The following is a 13,924-nucleotide window of genomic DNA, read 5'->3' as shown; positions in this document are numbered from 1 at the left end:
AGATTAAGAGTTCATTTTGGCAAATATTGGAATATAGGACAACGCGAAAAAAAATTTCATATATAATTTTATACAAATCGCGCTGTGAGCAAAACAGTTAAAACTAATGAGTTAAATTATTTTTTTGTTGTATTGTATACTAAATTGCAATGATTTTGGTATATAACAAATTTTAAAACAATCAAAGCAACACAGAGAAAATATTATCACAATATGATGCATGAATTCGTAACGCACAGACGTAAAAAAAAAAAAAAAAAAAAAAAAATTTCAAAAATTCACCATAAATTGTATATTGTGCAAGAGACTTCCTGTATGTTGCCAAATGAAGGTAATTGACTGAATATTACTAGAATATAAGTGCTTTAGCTTACAATTGCAGTTTTCGACCATTTCGGTCAAGTTAAAGTTGACCAAAGGTGAATTTTTTCTATTTATCGTGATTTATATGAAAATATTTCTAAACTGATAAAGCTACAACCATAAGCTATTTTTTGTTGTATTCTACATGAAATTGCACTCATTTCATATATAAAACTTTATGTACCGGCTAATATAAAACGGTGCAAACATTACGACAATCGGACGAAAGAATTTCTTATTTTTTCGGCAGTTACCGCGCGGACGTAAGGAAAGTCTTTTTTTTTTTTTTTTTTAATTCACCATAAATCGAAATATTGCGCTAGAGACTTCCAATTTGTTGGAAAATGAAGGTAAATGATTGAATATAACTAGAATTTAAGAGTTTTAGCTTACAATTGCGTTTTTCTACCATTTCGGTGAGTCAAAGTTGACCAAAGGTTGAAATTTTGGCACTTATCGTTATTTATATGGAAATATTTCAAAACTGATAAAAGCTACAACCATGGGTTGTTTTTTGTTGTATTCTACACAAAATTGCACACATTTTCATATAGTATAAAACTTTATGTAATGGCTAATGTAAAAGGTGCAAACATTACGACAATTGGACAAAAGAATTTCTGATTTTTTCGGCAGTTACCGTGCGGACGTAAGGGAAAAAGTTTATTTTTTCAAAAATTCACCATAAATCAAAATATTGTGCTAGAGACATCCAATTTCTTGCATAATAAAGGTAAATGCCTGAATATTACTAGAATGTGAGAGTTTTAGCTTAAAATTACGTTTTTTTACCATTTCGGTCGAGTCAAAGTTGACCGAAGGTTTGAAATTTTAGCACTTATTGTTATTTATACAAAAATATTTCAAAAGTGATAAAGGCTACAACCATGGGTTGTTTTTTTGTTGTATTCTACATGAAATTGTGCATATTTTCATTTATAAAACTTTATGTAACGGCTAATATAAAACAGTGCAAACATTACGACAATCGCACGAAAAAATTTCTGATTTTTTAGGCAGAGTTACCATGTGGACGTAAGGAAAGTTTTTTCAAAAATTCACCATAAATAGAAATATTGTGCAAGAGACTTCCAATTTGTTGCAAAATGAAGGTAAATGATTGAATATTACTAGAATATAAGAGTTTTAGCTTACAATTGTGTTTTTCGACCATTTTGATTGAGTCAAAGTTGACCGAAGGTTGAAATTTTGGCACATCGTTATTTATATAATAATATTTCAAAACTGATAAAAGCTACAACCATGGGTTGTTTTTTGTTGTATTCTACATGAAATTGCACACATTTTCATATATAAAACTCTATGTAACAGTAATATAAAATGGTGCAAAAAATACATCAAAGTGATGAAATAATTTCCGAGATCTGTCGCCGGTGCTTTTAAGTGCAAGAAGAAAGAAATTCGCGCATGCACGCCTGGGTAACGCTTGTAAACAAAACAACAGCTTGATCCATGAACTCCCAGCATCCCTCAAGGTGTGTGATTCAAAAGTTTTTGCCAAATAGGCCTATAACTATTTTTCCATGAATTTTAAAAAAACTTTTTGCGTCGACGTATCATACATCAATTAAGCACCCAACAGACAATTTTTGTCGATGTTTAATGCATCCAATAGGGGTTTAAGGGTTAAGTTAGTAACGCTGCTTCCACCTACTTTCTTAACTATATGAATGTAAAGCGGTAACTCTTATGTATAAGGACACTTGGTATTCTTATTTTCTTGAATGAGATGATCAGAGCCACTGCCTCCACAACAAAAAGGTCTGTTAAGGGTTGTCTACAATGGGGTACTATACTGGAAATTATACCCAAGTAGGAGCAAAATACACCATGATTATGCTGCTCTAAAGTAGCACTTTTGAATTCATCAGTCAGCTCTTTAAACATTAATCTAGGAATCAATTGAACAGAAGTCTGACAAAGCCACCAGAGATGCTCTCCCTTCCTAAAAATGTGGCTTAGAAGTTAATAAAAATGCTTCAATAGCATCTATAATAAGTCAGCAAGATTATGATTAACCATGTGAGACTAGATACCCACATAAGGGAATACTTCAACAGTGCCTATGTAAAGTCAACAAATTATGATTAATCCTGTGGGATTATAAAACCACTTTACTACAATAAAGAAAATAATATACACAATGCATGAAATACCTATAATCTTACAACCATCATAAATCATTAATGCCGAGTCAGGAAGTTTGAAAAAACATGTCAAAAAGGCTACCTGCCCTATGGGTGAACAAAGCTGACATGGTAGCATGGTTACCTTAAGAATTTCTCAGTTATTGAACAAAGGAGTAATCACCCAAAATTCATAACTACATGTGGTACTCCAATAGTATCTAATGGAACTTTGAACACCCTTTTAGAGCACACAAAAAACGAAACATGTTTTGTCGGAAAAATAGGTAAAATGTCTTACCCATGCCTTGCTGGTCAAATATACTTGAATTGTATATGTATGTTGTTGGAACTGCTCCTCCATCATTGTACAGTTCTCCTGATTCTCCACTACCACTACTACAGGCATCCTGAAAAAAAAAAAAAAGAATTAACATAACCTTCTCAAAATACTCAAATCAAAAACATACCTTCACATTTTCCTTTGCAATACTTCTGCATGGAACATCAATAATTTCATATCCCATACAAGTACTTTTACTATGTGCATCATAAAAAAATTTTTATCATGGTAATTCACAATATATGCAAAATCACAATTTTTGAAAGTATAAATTGTATTTTACCTAACTATACAAACCTAGGTCCTTTACAATAGGAATTACTTAAGGTGAAGAAGCCTGGATGTGGCCGCTGATTTTTCAAACAAGGCGGTATGGTAGTTAACTACCATCTGGTCGATGTTATGCCAAGACTGGGGTTGAGCAATTTGCTTTCAGCCCAGGCAACAGATTGAGGGGTGGCTTGGGGTGGGCAGTACAGTGGACCCCCTGTATTTGCCTTCTCCAGATTCACGGACTCACACATTCGCGGATTTCTCCGAGAACATTTCCCTGCATTATTCGTGGAAATTTTGCCTATTCGCTGTATTTTTCTATGAGAAATATCCACAAATGCCTGTTTTTATTTTATCAATTTCATCATAAAATGCACTTTTTGTGATAAAACTATTAAAAAAACCAGGTATACAAATTTTTAGTAGGTTTTTCTTGCGTTTTAACTAACAAAATAGGAGGTTTTAAGCATTTTTATAGGGGTTCCAACTATCCACTTTCCTTGGACAACTGCTGCAGAGGATTTCCTGAGGTATCCAGTCATCTCTGTCGCTGCTTAACGCAAAAAGCCTCTCGCTTGTAAGAAATGGTGGATAACCTACAAGCGTGAAGACACAGGGACTCAACTGCTTGTTCTGCCACAGGGGAATCTCTCTCAGTGCCTCGGAGAGAAGAGCAGATTTGGGTAACACCAGAATCATCTGTAAATTTTGTGTGATCCACACTCTTTTGAGCACAGCTCGAATCAGGCAGAATGAGGGAAAGGTGTAAGTTTCCAGGTTGTCCCACAGGTGTTGGGAAGCGTCCTCTGCTGCTGCCCATTGGTCCGGCACAACCAAGCAGAAGATTTCCACCTTCCTCTTGTACCAGGTGGCGAACAAATCTATGACTGGACGCCCCCTTAGACTGAAGAGCCTTTCCGCTACATCCTGGTGTAGGGACCACTTGGTTCCTACCACCTGATTCTGGCGGCTGAGCTTGTCTGCCACTACATTCCTCTTGCCCAGGATGTACCTGGCTGAGAGCTCCACTGAGAGAGTCACTGCCCACTCGTGCACCTGCATTGTCAACCTGTGGAGCTTGAGGAAGGACAAGTCCCCCTTGCTTGTTGATAATATGCCACCACCGTGGTGTTGTCGCTCATAAACACCACTTGTTCCCAGAACCCCTGGAAAGCCGCTGACCAGCCAATTGTTAAGATACCTCATGAAACGTATCCCATTCAAATGTGCCCAAGCCGAGACCAGGTTGAACACTCTGGTGAACACCAAGGGAGCAGTCGACAGTTTGAAGCATAGTGTCTTGAACTGGTAGATTGTTTCCCCGAGGATGAAGCGGAGTTACTTGCGGGACGACTGGTGGAAGGGTATTTGAAAATACGCATCCTTTAGGTCCACCATATCATGAAGTCGTTCTCCCTGATGGATGCCAACACCGATTGTGTTGTTTCCATCTTGAACCGAGTCTGGCAAACGAACCGGTTCAGGGGAGAAAGGTCTACGACTGGTCTCCAACCCCCGAAGCCTTCACTATGAGAAAAACTTGGGTGAAAAATCCCGAAGACCTGTCTGACACAACTTTGATAGCGCTCTTGTTCAGCCTTGCTTGCACTTCTTGCAGCAATGCCTGGTGTTTTGCAGATCCCACTATGTAGGATAAAAGCCAGACTGGATGGTTGGTGAGGGGTGGCGGGAACTCAAAGGGAAGCAGATAGCTGTCCCGAAGGACATCTACTACCCAGGTCTCCGCTCCGTATCGTCGCCAAGTTGCCCAATGGCTTGATAGACAGCCCCCCCACCAATGGCAGCAGTTGGGGGGGAATGCTTGTATAGCGTTTCCCCTTCTTCCCTTCATTCTTCGTCCCGACTGGAAATCGGTCTGAAAGGGGCAAGAAGACTTGTCTTTGGAAGAGGAAGAAGAAGTCTGTGTCGTTCCTCTGGCTCCCTTCGAAGCAGAAGACTTCTCTGGGGCAGAGGAAGTGCTAGCCCGACTCGAAGGACCGGCAGCAGTAGAACATAAAAGGCACAGATGGTTTTGCTACTGCCTAGTGAACAAGCCAGTCCTTATCCTCGTCCTGCCACTTGTCCACTGCATCATCTACCTGCTCTCTATCATCATTTACCTGCTCTCTATCAGAGAGAGAGGCAGAACCCAGCAAAAGTTCGTTTCTCAGTGCCAAAACCAACTCGGAACCGAGAGACCTGGATACTCGAGAGAGGGCAGTGTTGCACCTCAAGTACCAGGTTCGCCCACAGGTTAGCAGTCTGGTGGGCCATTAGGTAATAGGCCTACCTCCAGACTGGCACAGTCTCCCAACTGAGTCTTTACCTGGGGTGATGGGCCCGGAGGAAGCGGCGACCTTGGACACTGTGAATGACCACAGGTCCAACCAGGAGACTGCTTGGAGAGCCGCCATAGAGGTGGCTTCCAACATCACTGCTTTCTGTTGAAGGAGAGAAATGTTTTCCGCGGATAGGAGTTGCAGCGATAGACCCAGACCGAGTTGAACCAGGTCCGGATCAACATCTAATCGGTAGAGGCCTGTCTGAGGGTGTATAGAAGCGCCTCTGGCGAGGTAGAGGAGGAGGAGGAAGCAGCTGATCCAAACATTGGATCTAAGGGAATTCTCCTGTCCAGAGACAAGATCATTCACCTGATCCAACATGCCATCAGCTAAAGCTGAACACGGAAGTCCCGTTGAAGCTTTGGGTTCCTTTTTGGGTCCCCAAAAGGATTCATGGTGAGAGGGATGATCTCCTGTAGAGGAGGTTGTAACTGCTTTCCTGAGATTGTTGTGCTGACGAATCAGCGCAACAATCTCTGCAAAAGTCCTCTGTATCTCAGGGGTGTCCGAGTCCCTTGGTAAAGGCCGAAGTCCTTCCAGGGATCGGTCTTCCTGATCTACTCCTCCATGCGGAGGAACCAAGCCAGACCCCTTTGATCCATACTCTACGACTTTAGCATACAATCGATGAGGTCCAGAGACTCCAGGGACGTAGACCGCTGTCGTTGAATCCCGTGGAGAGCACTCCGCAGGGTTCCTGCCATTCTCCTTGCACCTTCCAGTGTATCCCGAGGAAGTAGAGGGAATAGGAGAGGTGGATCGGATGCTTTCACTCCTCCTAACAGCGCTGCTGCCAGGTGGGGGTGAGCCACACAATTGTACCAACCCGCGGTGGTGACAAGTGCGTGTGTCGAGGAGAACGCGACCGTACTGACGATGCGGACTCCCGAGGAGAATGTGATTGCTCTCCTGCGCTGTAGCAGTACTGGTGGGAGCTGCAGTCTTCCTATGAACAGCACTGCTGCCCACGGAGAACGCCATCCTCCTCCCGACATGCCCCAGTGCTCTTCGAGGCTGAAGCCACTGGTGAAGAGGACTGAACAGAGGACCTACTCTTCACCTCTCCCATTGCTCCTTCCGCAGGGAGAGGTGCAACATTCTTGGCTCCTGACAAAGAACCAGAATTAGTCTTCACAGGTGGGTCCGAGCTGCGACTCGATCCCTTCTCTCGTTTCGTGCCACTGTCCCAATGGGGAACTGATCCTGCGTTCTTGTCAGTGGATGTGCTACCTCCATTGGAAGGTTGCACATTTGAGGAAAATTGCGAATGAGATCCCGACACGTCTCTGGTTCCTCCAGCAGCACCTTGAAAAACCGGAGTTGGAAAACGAACCTTCATTTGTGCTCCAGAGGCTCCCGAGACCCTCACCTCTGAAGGCGAACCCTCGGTTCCAGCTCCCAAAGGAGAGGGCGAGCTGATGAGAGCGCCAACTGCCCTCCTCCTGGAGGAGGAGGAAAGCAGACCCTTCGAAGTTTCAAGACAAGACTTCTTAGGGGACGGAGAGGCAACCTTCCCCTTCTTAGGTTGAGAAACCTTTGAAGGGGGAGGAGAGGAGGCAGCAAATGACGACGAGGACGAAGAAGACAACGACATCTTCCTCGATCCCTTCCTCTTCGACTTCCTCTCCAACAGCTTCTGCAGGAGTGAAGTGTGCGCCATCCAGGGAGCATCAGAGTGAGATGGTTCGCGTACAGGGGCAGTGGCAGAGTCGGAAGCAGGTCTGGGAATGGTAGCCGGTCCAGGAACTGCAGCAGGTCTGGTAGTCACAGGAGGGACAGGGCAGCGATCTGGAGTGCGCTCTAATGTGGCAGGGCCCATCCTCAACATGGCTGGCATCGCTGTCACTTCTGGCGACATCAAGGGAGGTAAGAACCCAGGGGGTGGTATCAGAAAGGCAAAGGAAGGCAGCTGATGGCCGCCACCCATGGAAGCAGACATGCTTGTCGGCTGGTGTAATCAGACTAGGTGTGGGGGACCAAAGTAGCCAGGCTGGAGGTGGTGGTGGTAGTTGGCAGGACCAGCGTGCTTGGAGGGCTGCTGCTGATCGTCAACCCGCGGTGGTGATCGAGCAGCAGGCCTAGCCTTGCCGCTCGCCTGGGGAGAGAGGCTCGGCTGAGAACGTCGACGCTGATCTCTAGCGTCAGGCGAGCTGTTGCTGGTTACCGTCTCCGCCCGGTCCCGATGGGAGCGGCGGTCAGGTGACCTGCTAGGCTCGCTGTCGCGGTGAGACCGGCGAGCGTCCTCTTGGCGCGTCGAGCCGCTGGTACCAGCCGTGGCTGGTACCGACGGCCGCGGGGACCCCTTCCTCGCCTCAACCCGTGGCTGGTCAGCGACCGTCACGTCAACCCGAGCAGCCAGCTGGTCGCTGCGAGAGCGTCCACTGGCCTGGCGAGAGTCGTCTGCACGACTCTCGCCAGTCTTCTGCTCCGCGCTTCGGTCTTGACGGCGAGCGAGCTCGGGCGTCAAGACTTTGGCTGGACGGTCTCCCGCGGGAGACCGTCCACTCGGTACTTCTCGCTAACGAGAAGCCGAGGCGGATCCTGGTTTAGCGGCAGAACCGCTAGAACCAGCGAGGAAGTGCCAGCCGAAGCTGGTACTCCTCTGGTCCCCGTCTTCTTCTCCTTGGTAGAAGAAGAGACGGGCCCTGTTCCCGAGGGAGCAGGAGGACCAGCAGAAGAGCTCCCCAAATCGCCGGAGCGAGACGGGCCCTTAGAAGGTCCCGAAGGAGTCTTCTTCGGGGGGAAAACCCGGGTTACCAGCTGGTCGCTGCAAGAGCGGCCGCTGGCCTGGCGAGAGTCACCTGAGCGGCTCTCACCAGCCTTCTGCTCCGTGTCGCGTCTTGGCGCCGAGCGAACTCTGGCGCCGAAACTTGGCTGCACGGTCTCCCGAGGGAGAACGTACACTCGGGATCTCTCGCGAACGAGAGACCGAGCCGGAACCTGGCGTAGCGGCATCGCCGCTAGCACCAGGCGAGGAAGTACCAGAGCTAACCGATACTCCTCTGGTCCCCGTCTATCTCTTCCTTACGGAAGGGGAGACAGGCCCCGCTCCCGAAGGAGCAGGAGGACCAGCAGAAGGACCCCCCGTCCCACCGGGGTGGGACGGGCCCTTTGAAGTTCCCGAAGGAGACTTCTTAGGGGGGAAGGCAGCCTTCTTCTTCTTCGGCTTATGGGCCTTAGAAGTCGAAGGGGAAGAGGCAGCAGCAGACGATGAAGACGAAGATGACAGCTTCCTCTTCCTCGTCAGCTCACGCAGGACAGTCGTCAGGTCCTCCATCCAGGCCGGAGCCGGGGCTATTGCCGAAGCAACACGGCCCGACTGCACCTGTCCGGAAGGACCTGGGACTGGGGAAGACACCGTGGGCAGGACCAGCATGGGACAGGCTCAGGAACCAGGAGCGACAGGAACAGCAACCAGCTCAGGAGCGGCAGGAACAGCGGCAGCGTAGACCCAGAAGGGACAGCCAAGCCCAACAGCGGGAATCACATCAGCGGCAGGTACGGCAGGTACGGCAGGCCCAGCACGGGGGGAAGACATGCCCCACCCTGAACGCAAGGAAGACCCCAAATACAAAATACAACGAGGAAGCTGAGCGGGGGGCAGGAAGGAAGACGAAGAATCGGATACCAAGGGAGTCGCGGGAGAGCTTTCCGACGACTTCCTGGCAGACCTTCGCTTCCCCTACCCCCGCACAGCAGTAAAAAGTAATATGAAAATGAAACAGAATACTGCCCTTGCGATTCACTTCATAGAACTTAAAGGGGAAAAGATCAATTCCCGGGTAAGAACGGAAACTTGATCCAAATAATATGATGCTATCATAAAATATATATGAAAATGAAACAGAATACTGCACTTGCGATTTCACTTTCACAGAAAAAATCGTAAGGATCTCCCGGGTAAGAGCGAAAATTGATCCAAATTAATTTTATGCAAATAAATAAATGAAAATGAAAAGAATACTGCATTGCGAATCCACTTTCATTGCATTTTATCATACAAAATAAAAGGCTCGTGCCGAGCGCAATCACGCTCTCGGTAACGAACGCAACAGGGCAAAAAATAATAATGAAAAAAGTACTTACATTTTTCAATTACACACTTTCGCCCAAAATACATGACTCGGCGCGAGCGCGCCCGCCATCGGCACCGAGACATAATTCAAGGGTTCAATTCATGAAAAGAGAGGAAATCGCCGCATCTACGGCAATATCCATGTTGGTTCATAATTAAGTAATGAAAATGAAAACAGTGTACTTACAGTTTCATTTTCAAGTCAAACAAACCATTAGTAGAAAACACAATATAAACAAAGCATACGACGATGAAGCGGGCAGAGAGCGATGACGAACACGTCCTTCACACCCGCGGCCGAAAGCAAAAGTGATTTGTTTACCTCCCAGTCGCGCGTCGGACAAGCAGTTAACTACCGTTCTCCCCTTGTTCGAAGCTTACAACCGTTCCAGCTGCCGCTAGCTACTTCCTATTGTTAAAGGACCGATGGTTTGTATTACGTATCGGAACAAACACAATATCTGAATTGGTTGGTGCAGTCTAATTCAAGAGATTGGTATTCATTATGCTTGTTCGTCAACTGGACTACTGAAGGTGAAGAGTTGTCATAACTGCAGGGTTTGATCAGAAACATGTTTCTAGCATATTCAAGTAAATCAATGTTTAATTAAATTATATAATTTTACAAAATATTGTTGATTAATATATCGTATATAATCGCACATCATGCGACTTTTGAAGACCTAAATTTTGGAGCAAATTTTCAGGGGGTCACATCATACATGAGATATAAAATTCGAGTATGTAACAATCACATATTAGTATCATATGATAAAATACAAACATGATGGATATGCATTTTTTCCATGGATCTTTTAAAAAGTTAAGCTTTACTTAACCCTTTTACGCCGAAGGGGTATAATAAAAATTCTCCCCCATATGCCGGGGGGTCTCGGAGTGAGTGCTGAAGCGGAAAAAATATTTTTTTCAAAAAATCGCAGCACGCTTAGTTTTCAAGATTAAGAGTTCATTTTTGGCTCCTTTTTTTGTCACTGCCTAAAGTTTAGTATGCAATTCTCAGAAATAAAAAAAAAATATCATTATCATATATGAATAATGCAATATATGATAGCGCAATAACAATATTTCATATATAATTGTATTCAAATCGCACTGTGGGCAAAACGGTTAAAGCTAAAGTTAATTTTTGTTGTTGTATTGTACACTAAATTGCGATCATTTTGGTATATAACACATTGTAAAACAATCAAAGCAACACAGAGAAAATACTATCACAAAATGATGCATGAATTCGTAACGCACGGACGTAAAAAAATGTTTTTTTTTTTTAAATTCACCATAAATCTAAATATTGTTCTAGAGACTTCCAATGTTTCAAAATGAAGATAAATGATTGAATATTACTATACTGTAAGAGTTTTTAGCTTACAATTGCAGTTTTTGACCATTTCGGACGAGTTAAAGTTGACTGAATGTTGAATTTTTTTATACGTATATTCTTTTATATGCAAATATTTAAAAAATGAGAAAAGCTACAACCTTCAATTATTTTTTGTTGTATTTTCCATGAAATTGCGCACATTTTCATATATAAAACTCTATGAAAGGCCTAATATGAAACGGAGCAAATATTACAAGAATGGGACGTACGCATTTCGGAGATTTGTGGCGGAGAATCCGCACACGGAGGGAAGGAGTTTTTTTTTTTTAATTCACCATAAATCTAAATATTGTGCTAGAGACTTCTAATTTGTTTCAAAATGAAGATAAATGACTGAATATTACTAGAGTGTAAGAGTTTTAGCATACAATTGCATTTTTTTACTATTTTGGTAGAGTCAAAGTTGACCGAACGTGGTTTTTTTCTATTTATTGTGATTTATATGCAAATATTTAAAAAATAAGAAAAGCTACAATCTTCAATCATCTTTTGTTGTATTTTACATAAAATTGCACACATTTTCATACATAAAACTTTATGTAACGGCTAATTTAAAATGGTGCAAACATTATGACAATCGCAGAACAAAATTTCTGATTTTTTCGAAAGAGTTACCGCGCGGACGTAAGGAAAAAGTTTATTTTTTCATAAATTCACCATAAATCGAAATATTGTGCTAGAGACTTCCAATTTGTTGCAAAATGAAGGTAAATGATTGAATATTACTAGAATATAAGAGTTTTAGCTTACAATTGCGATTTTCGACCATTTCGGTAGAATCACAGTTGACCGAAGGTTGAAATTTTGGCACTTGTTATTTATAGGAAAATATTTCAAAACTGATAAAAGCTACAACCATGGGTTGTTTTTAGTTGTATTGTGCATAAAATTGCACACATTTCCATATATAAAACTTTATGTAATGGCTAATTTAAAATGGTGCAAACATTACGACAATCGCACGAAAAAATTTATCAGAAGAGTTACCGCGTGGACGTAAGGAAAGTTTGTTCATAAATTCACCATAAATCGAAATATTGTGCTAGAGACGTCCAATTTGTTGCAAAATGAAGGTAAACGATTGAATATTACTAGAATTTAAGTGTTTTAGCTTACAATTGTGTTTTTTGACCATTTCGGTAGTCAAAGTTGACCGAAGGTTGAAATTTTGCCACATCGTTATTTATATGAAAATATTTCAAAACTGATAAAAGCTACAATCATGAGTATTTTTTTTGTATTCTACATGAAACTGCGCACATTTTCATATATAATACTCCATGTAACGGCTAATTTAAAATAGTGCAAAAATTATGTCAAAGTGACAAAATAATTTCTGAGATGTGTCACTGATACTTTTTAGTGCGATAAGAAAGAAATTCGCGCCTGCGTAACGATTGTAAACAAAACAACGCTTTGATCCATGAGCTCCCAGCATCCCCCTAAGCGTGTGATTCAAAAGTTTTCGACTGGTAGGCCTTTAAGTATTTTTCCGTGAATTTTTAAAAAAACTTTTTTAATCGACGTTTAATACGTCCAATCGGCACCCGACAGACAATTTATGTCGACGTTTAATACGTCCAATTGGCGTTAGAGGGTTAATAGTTTTATCACAAAATGTCCATTTTATGATGGAAAAAAGGAATTTGTGGATATTTCTGATAGAAAAATACCAAGACTGTGCGAATTTTCCGCGAATAATGCGGGGAATCATTCCCGAGAGAAATCCGCAAATCTGGAGAATGCAAATACGGAGGGTCTACTGTATACTCATTGGACACCGATAAAAAAAAAAAAAGAAAATTAAGCTAACTTGAATGTCCTCTAAGCCTAATTGAATGTCCACTACATCACAGGTAGGTTTGGTTCTTCATTACTCCTATCAAAGATTTCAAATTATTTTTAAAAATCTGTCCCTCTCTATCAGAACCAGCAGTAACAGGCACAGCAGACCCAGTCATGATTCCTGGTTCAACAATTCCGTAATGAAGTGGCAGGACAAAGCGAGCTAAAATTCAACTTTCACAAATGAACATGATTCAGCACCATTTACACTACTTACTAGAAATGTAAAGCCATACATTATCGCTGTTAGCTAATCATTTAAATTAGATTACTTGCAAAAAAAAAAAAAAAAAAAAAAAAAAAAAAACAAAAAAAAAAAAAAAATCATAATTACAAGACTATCAATTCACTTGTATCATTCAGTGCAACAGCTCCCCCCCCCCTTCACTTCCCTTCCCATGCTACGCTTCTCATTTCCAACCTCCATCGCATGAAAGCAGCAGTAATGATAACGTTATTTTGAAATTCCCCTCAACGAAGCCTTAAAATGCATAAGCTTATAGAACATTTTCTGCTCAAAATTACCTTTTCTTTCATTCCCCAAAATATTTGCATAAACTCGTGTTACACCCTGTATACAGCACTAAAAACATACAGTAAAAGGGATTTACTTACAATTTTTACCTAATTACATAATTAATATTCAAAATTCCTGTATACTATTAGGAAACTACACAAATCTCCCTTATGTTCATAAATTTTTACAAGTGAACAAAAATTAGAAATAATTACCCACAAATAACATACATAAAAAAGGTTGCTGCCAAAAACACCTTTCCTAACCCTCGAAATTTGAAAATAACACACCCCTTAAAGATGATATGGAGACTATGACAAGCTGAAGTGCACGCAGGACAGATAGTTAACAGCTACAATTGGGTTTCATAATGAATTTGGCACTAATTCTGGCTAAAAGACTATGACAAGCTGAAGTGCAAGCAGTACAAATAGTTAATAGCTAAGTACTGGCTAATATGGTTTCATTAAAAATTGGTACTAATTTTGGCTAATCATAAATTGGGGTCAATACACTACCCTGCTCTACTGTCGGGTGGGCCTTGATGGAACTATTTGTTACATACACACTTTTGGCATCACTGTAAAATCAAGTAACCATTCCCACTTTCTCAATTC

At 42.4% G+C, this 13,924-nt stretch overlaps 1 protein-coding gene across 1 annotated transcript in view; it reads right to left on the bottom strand.

Moving 5' to 3' along the window:
• The window catches only part of LOC135221928 (mucin-2-like), a 176,394-nt gene that overhangs the window by 70,007 nt on the left and 92,463 nt on the right, over nucleotides 1–13,924 (bottom strand). The window contains exon 4 of the mRNA XM_064259952.1: nucleotides 2,812–2,920. Within this exon, the coding sequence (XP_064116022.1) occupies nucleotides 2,812–2,920 (109 nt within the window). The remainder of the gene's footprint in view (nucleotides 1–2,811; nucleotides 2,921–13,924) is intronic.

The sequence above is a fragment of the Macrobrachium nipponense genome, chromosome 3 (assembly GCF_015104395.2).
Source record: "Macrobrachium nipponense isolate FS-2020 chromosome 3, ASM1510439v2, whole genome shotgun sequence".
In the NCBI taxonomy this organism is placed as follows: Eukaryota; Metazoa; Arthropoda; class Malacostraca; order Decapoda; family Palaemonidae; genus Macrobrachium; species Macrobrachium nipponense.
The sequence above is the reverse complement of the archived record's forward strand: the minus strand, read 5'-3'. Positions and strand labels throughout refer to the sequence as shown.